The sequence below is a fragment of the Morone saxatilis genome, unplaced genomic scaffold (genome assembly GCF_004916995.1).
Source record: "Morone saxatilis isolate NCDOM2014 unplaced genomic scaffold, NCSU_SB_2.0 Contig7, whole genome shotgun sequence".
Taxonomy (NCBI): Eukaryota; Metazoa; Chordata; class Actinopteri; family Moronidae; genus Morone; species Morone saxatilis.
In genome coordinates, this window is record NW_023340246.1 from 23,033,056 (window position 1) to 23,040,160 (window position 7,105).

Below are 7,105 nucleotides of genomic sequence, written 5' to 3' on the forward strand. Positions count from 1 at the left end.
CATGAACACGTCTACATGACAATATTCAGATATAGTGATAGCGCCACCTACTGGCAACAGGAAGTAAGCGCTGCATAGCGACTTTGATCTGATTTGCGTGAAATTTTCATGTTGTGGTCCGCACGTGTTACGACGGCACGTGACGCGGCCACAGCACGCCCCGAGTTGCGTGGAGTGCGAGGGCCCACCCAACGCTGCTTGCAGCTTTAATTTGTATCATGGTTCTGTAATTCGCGTCATATAAATGTTCTAACAATGGGGGGATTTTGATGCCGAGATATTTAATACCATCTTCGGGCCATTTGAACCTACTCTGAGCCTTGACTGTTTGAGAAATTGTTGAGTTAAAGTTGATATTATTATCAATAATTATTATTATTATTAATATTATTATTATTAATATTATTATTACTACAGTTACTATTATTACTATTGTCACATAAATTCCATTTATGTCTGTATTTGCATTATTTTCATTAGACTGCATTCAAATACTACAGGTAGGACTACTGCCATTCAGTTAAGTACTGTTATCATTTTAACACTGTGACCATAATTATTGTTACTGTGTGTCAACTCACTTAATTAATTTAACACGCTCAGAAATATTCCAAACTTTGTTTTAATTTGACAAATAAACCAATTTCCTGAGTAACATATGAACCTCCACTTTAAATGTACAACTGTTCATTTGTGTAAAGGACAGTTAACTCCTTAAATGGTTTAATTATGACAGTTTCAGTTTAAAGCAGTGGATAGTAAAATAAAGGTTTATTTTTAGGCTACTTACACATTCAGTCAGTCTGATATTGTCTGCCACACTCTCTGTTTTATTACAGCGATTTTGTTTCCTTTTTCACATAATATGCATCTAGCAGTCATCCACAGGTCCCTCCTGGTGTTTCAGGAAGCGGATCAGACCTCCAGGCAGTGGTAACTTCTCCACCAGCTGACATCCAACCAGCTCTATTATCTGCAATCTGCAGAGCTGAAGGAGAGGCCGCGGAGGAGCTGGAAGAAAATCACACAAACCAGTAACATCACTGGAAACTATTACACAGACCAGTAACATCACTAACTAGTAACATCACTGGAAACTGTTACACAGACCGGTAACATCACTAACCAATAACATCACTGGAAACTATTACACTAACCAGTAACATCACTGGAAACTATATCACAGACCTGTAACATCACTAACCAGTAACATCACTGGAAACTATTATCCAGACCAGTAACATCACTAACCAGTAACATCACTGGAAACTATTACACAGACCTGTAACATCACTAACCAGTTACATCACTGGAAACTATTATACAGACCTGTAACATCACTGGAAATCTTTTTTTCACTGATGCGTGCTGGTGGAACACTTGATCAATTACCAGTTTATTATCAGTTATTGACTCACCCGCTTTGTCCTTGATGACGCTCCAGTCGGAGAAACTGTTCAGGTGTTCCATCAGTCTGGAGCAGAGAGGCACATTACCAACGTAGTCCAATAGGATGTCAATGATTGGCCCTGCCCACCGACAGATACTGGGGGCTGATATCATCTCACAGAACTGTCAGTCACAGAATAATCAATCAGTAACAGAATAATCAATCACATCATTCTTGATGACTTATTTAAATTCACCTGAACACCTCTAATTTGTTGTGTGTCTGTCAAGTTGCTGTCACTGTAGCGGAGGTGACCCCTCACTAATCTGCTGGTTTCGACTGGTGGATGAAGTTGGTTGCCATAGATACAGTCAAAGCAGGAGAGGGCGTGGCCTCCGTGGTCCAGTAGGTACTTGAACATGGGCAGGTACTTCATGGAGAACATGTAAACGGCAGGGAAGGTGGTGGGGTGTGTAGGGATGCAGGCGTTGATGTCAGCACCGTGCTCCACCAGCAAGGTGACGGTCTGGATGCAGCCCAGCCTCGTCGCCACCATCAGCGGCCTGAACACGTCCAGGTTCGGGTTGGCGCCAGCCGCCAGTAGCATGCGCACAGCGTCGATGTTGTTGTTAATGACAGAGAAGTAGAGCGCCGTGCTGCGCCGGTCTTCATATAGCTTTGATCGTTCTACAGACAGCTGAGCGTTGACGTCGAAGCCGGCCTCAATCAGAGTCTCGAGGATGTCATCACGGTTACGTTCAGCGGCAAGGTGGAGTGGACTGATGCCGGTCCGCCAGACTCTGGTCTTACTGGTGGCCTGGATCAACATGGAGACAATGCTGCAAACAGGAAACATCACAGGAATTAGATCAGAATTACTCCAACTCTGAGTTATTCAATTCAAATTCAATTCAATTTTATTTGTATAGCGCCAATTCATAACAGAATTTATCTCAGGACACTTTTAAAATAGAGCAGGTCTAGACCGAACTCCTTATAACATTTACAGAGACCCACCAGTCATCGAGACAACGATTGGCGCTGGGTGCGCGCAAACCTGCCTTTACACAGCGCGCAACAACTCAGGACAGACACTCGCTCTCGGTGGGTGCGGTTTGTTGGGCCGTTCAACCAGTACTGGGGATGGAGAAGAAGAGAGACACGGAGAGACAGACAGAGCAGAGAGAGAGAGAAGCAGACGACAGACAGGTGGCACAGCAACAACATAGCAACATACACTCAATAGTTAGAGAAGAAAAATTTCATTAAGGAAATTCAAAAGTTTATTTAAAATAAGGGTCAGATAGAAAAGGATTTTGTGGGAAGACTATTAAATGTTCAATATCAATGCAAGTTATACGATCAATAACTTCAGTTTGTCTCGATCAATATTTATTTGTTTATTGTTATTAATATGTCCTGTTCATAAACAATATATTAGTATAATTCAGTGTATTACTGTATTCTCACTCCTTTATACCAATAAAATGTTTTTTCTGACTCCACACAGACAGTAAACGTACGTGTCACTTCCTCTCTGGGCGGCGATGTGGAGCGGTAATAATCCCGTCTTTCCAGGTTTGTTGGCATCTGCTTTCTGAGAGAGGAGGAGCTCCACAACTTCTTCGTGTCCATTTTTAGTGGCTTCATACAGAGCGGTGGCTCCGTCAGCAGCCTGACTGTTAATGTCTGCACCTGCAGGGTCACAGGAAGGGTCAGGGGTCAGGGGTCAGTCCTTTTCTAAAAGACACATAACCCATAATTCTGAACGTAGCAGCTTTTTCACAAAGAGACAATATGACACAAAGTGAAAACAAGTTCTTCACTTATGAAGGTTTTAGCTTGTAAGCTTGAAGCAACAGTAGTTAGCACAGGAGAAGAAGGCTGTGTTGAAAACCTCCTGCTGTACAACACAATATAACATGTAGTATCCAGTATACAAACAAAAGTCAAATCTGCAGTATGCCAAAAGTACCCACGTCTTGAAAAATGTCCAGTATGCGTCAGACCAGTCTACCTCTCTTACCATATCCCACAATGCAAAGCACTGGAGCAATCACAATAGACCAACAACCGGAAGTTTTTCATTAATTTGTTTCATAAATTCACTTCTGAGAACATTTGAGGAGCGAAAACAACTGTGCAGAGTTTCGTCAGTTTGAACTGAAAATGTGCGCCAACAGAGTTGGGACGGTGTGCAACCGCCTGTGGAAGGAGCAAGGGAGCCAGCTGGCCAGGATGTGACTGACAGTGACATTCAAAGGTGTGTCAATATATCGTGACATCACCTTTTCAGGAAAACAAGAACCTTTTGAAGAACTTTACCTGTGTTTCAATCAGAGGAACCAGGGACTAAAGTCTGTGCCAGGTGTTCCCTTATTTCCAGTGTATATACTTTAACCTCAAATACACTGAACTGTATCTCAGGTCTGTCAGAAAATATAGATACAAATCATAAAGTGGATGTGGATGGATGTGTTTCATGATTATAAGTTGCTCTTTATACAATAAATACCATACCATGTTTGAGGAGGAAGCGCAGCGCCGCGAGCTGGCCGCTCTGAGCCGCAGTAAACAGCGGTGAGATGCCGTACATGTTGGTGAGGTTGTGTTTGGCTCCGGCCTTCAGCAGTATCTCACAGATCTCCATGTTGTTCCTGCACACAGCTTCCTGCAGGGCGGTCCAACCCTGAATACAGTGAGTGTTAACTGCTGCACCGTGGTTCAACAGTGCCACCACCATCGCAGCACTGTTCCTCTCACAAGCTGCAGAATAAGAAAGAAAGACTTAAGTTTATTAAAGGGACAGACCACCCAAACTATCTCCTCCAGCTTCGCTAAATCTAAATGACAGCTTATCAGAAAAAGGATTTCCTTCTGGGGTTTATTTTTACTTTTTAAGACCTTTGGAGACACTAAACCATCATTCTAAATCAGAACTCAACATATTTGGTATCAACAGGTACCTGATTGCAGGTGTGGGGAAGTTCAGCGGATACTCTGAGTTTAGTATCAGAAGCAGATCATTACATTACTTTTATTTATCTGAAGCTAGGGTTAGGGTTAACCCTGACCATGAAGATACAACCCATTAACTGTTCATACCAGTACATACAATTCTTTAAATGTGCTACATTTAGAAACAATGAGATGGAGAGGTTTCAGTCTGAAGGTGAGTTTATAGTTGTTTTTACTGATAATTCTTTTACTGTTACTTGTCTGTTACTATAAAATATTATTATTATTATTATTATTATTATTATTATTATTATAATTAGACATCCACTGAGGAAGAGAAGGGGAACCAGAACAGAACCCTGAGTGAGGCTACAAGGTTCTGACACAGATTGTACCCCATGAGGTCAGATGTGATCAGGGAGACCCTGAGTACCCTTAGACTACCAGTTCATGTAGGGGAGAGAGGAAGATCTGGTGGTTCACTGTCTCTGCTGAAAGGTCCAGCAGTATGACAAAACAGAACACCAGACTGGTGGGGGGTCCAGAAGATTGGTCTGGATGGAGAGCGAAAGTGTTTGGGGCAGATACTCTGATAATAGGTTTTGGATTGGTATTCAGTTTTGTCCTTTACTGCAGAGAAATTACAATAAAGTCCTATTTAAAAAAAATTGGATAAATGTAAGCAGTACAACAACATAATTTTGTGTCCTGAGAATATCGGACGTTTATTTTCATCCAGAATTTGGAGACCTTGTCCTCCTCCCGTAAACTACATGTGCGTGTGATGTCAGATGAACTGTGGCTCTGATGCTGTGATGTTAGGCCAATCAGTTTGTTGGGATGCTGACATCACTTCCTGTCATTTTTACCTTTGTAGAGCGGAGTCTCTCGGTCGTAGTTTGGGATGTCCGGGTCAGCTCCTCTCTCCAGCAGCACCTCAATACACTGCAGCCGCTCTTTGCTGATGGCAACAAGCAACGCTGACTCACCGCGCTCCGTTCGCTTGTTGATCATCCCTGGCTGAGCTGAGCACAGAAACAGACAGAGGACTGTGTGATGTTTTCGTGTGTGCATATATAAGAATATTTTATATATTTATATTGTATATCTACCTGACAGCAGCACTCTCAGACAAGTGTCCTGGCCATACCATGCCGCCTGATGAATTGCGAGCCAACCTGGTTTGTTCGGTAGCATCAGGTTTGTTCCTGAGCATGTCACCAATGCTTTCACTTTGTTTGCATCACCAACACGAATTGCTTTGAACAGAGGCTCCTCCTCCCTGTGGGAATAATACCCATCAGCTACCTGTCTCACCTGTCTGATATATCACTCCCTCCAGGATGTCACAGGCTTTGTTTGGGATTGTTGTGGCCTAACATTCCTGATTTCAGTTATTCTAACAATGCTTGTTGTCGTGACTTTAGGCAGTTCTTTTTGCAATGAAATTATGGGAGAATGAAAATTGCAAAAATAGTTGTTATTTTTTTAACAATATTATTCATTACAAAAGGAAGGCAACTTGATCCAGTGTGAATAAAAACTCTATCTTCTATCTCTTTTATTTACACAGAACTTGACTCACTCTTCAGGTTCTGGAACGATGTGGACCAAACTGCCGTCGGCCCTGCGATACGCCATCATCCTCTTCCCAGAACCCGTCATGAAGTGACTGATTGTCCCATCAAACGTCTTCCTGCCACAACAACACCAAGACAACAACCAATCAGAGCGCAAAGCTGGACTTAAGACCATGTTCAGAGGAATCATACTAAAACTTAAACTAGGACTGCTGGACTGGTTTTAGTGACTTAAAAAGTAAACATATGCAATAAAAGTTTCATCAACACACAACAGGAAGAAAATAAAACTGTGACATACGGATCAGGAGGCGTTTCACTTGGAGGATTTGGAGAACTGTAGGGGGCGGCAGTCTGGTCTGGAGGTGGATTATGGGAGCTGTGGCTTTGGTGGTTGTGGTTTCTGGCTGTAGGGTTCAGGCTGTTGCTGTCCAGGGGGTGAGGGGGTGAGGTGGCGACAGCAGCAGTGTAGCCTTGCGCGTCGGTCAGACTGCGCTCAATGGCGAGCTGCAGCAGCTCTTCATCACTCAGGTTACTATAGATAGAGTAATCCTCAAAGGTCAGAGCGGCTGATCCAGAGCGAGAGAGACTGGCGGCTGCCATGATGGCACTATGATTCACTGGCTGAAACAAACAGAAGAGAAACAAACTGCTGTAAAGAATTCTGACTTTCTGGAGAATGATGACGTATTTGTCTGACCAAAGGGAACAACTTATGACACAGAATAGTGAGATGTAATGAAATGTGCAACCTGTGGGAGGCACTAACAGAGTTTTATATTGTTGGTCTGTTTCTTTAAAGGTCCAATGTGTGTGAAGTCCAACCACAGACTTCCCTCCTCAGACCTTTCTCATGTAGGTATTATGGCCCCCTGCTGGTTGGAATAATTATTGCATTTTCTTTCAGAAATCATTTAATTCACATAATATTATTATATAAAATATATTATCTGTAGATGACTGGTGACTTTCGGCAGAATGGTTGCTTGTAGTGCAGATGTTGAAAACAGAACACATACTTGTCTTCTTACAAGCCTTTAATTAGGGTCCGAGCACAAATCGTGCAAAGGATCAATCATTCAGATTTGGACACAGCCATCTAAAGACATTCATGATTAAAAGTTGTGCTATTTACGACATTCCGTCAAACAGCGTGCCCGTGGCATGGAATTTCAAG

At 42.6% G+C, this 7,105-nt stretch overlaps 1 protein-coding gene across 6 annotated transcripts in view; it reads right to left on the reverse strand.

The window, feature by feature from the left end:
* Positions 1-606: 606 nt before the first annotated feature.
* Positions 607-7,105, reverse strand: part of LOC118341104 (ankyrin repeat and SOCS box protein 2-like) — a 9,898-nt gene continuing 3,399 nt past the window's right edge. For 5 of the 6 annotated variants that reach the window (XM_035679292.1, XM_035679288.1, XM_035679290.1 and 2 more), the window contains exons 2-10: positions 6,230-6,552; positions 5,934-6,044; positions 5,461-5,630; positions 5,218-5,373; positions 3,911-4,156; positions 2,914-3,085; positions 1,647-2,229; positions 1,419-1,572; positions 607-1,011 (exon numbers count right to left, since the gene is read on the reverse strand). In XM_035679292.1, the coding sequence (XP_035535185.1) occupies positions 872-1,011; positions 1,419-1,572; positions 1,647-2,229; positions 2,914-3,085; positions 3,911-4,156; positions 5,218-5,373; positions 5,461-5,630; positions 5,934-6,044; positions 6,230-6,531 (2,034 nt within the window). In that variant the 5' untranslated portion in view covers positions 6,532-6,552 and the 3' untranslated portion in view covers positions 607-871. Of the gene's footprint in view, positions 1,012-1,418; positions 1,573-1,646; positions 2,230-2,913; positions 3,086-3,910; positions 4,157-5,217; positions 5,374-5,460; positions 5,631-5,933; positions 6,045-6,229; positions 6,553-6,697; positions 7,075-7,105 lie in introns of those variants that run through there. The other variant, XM_035679291.1, reaches the window with a different exon arrangement.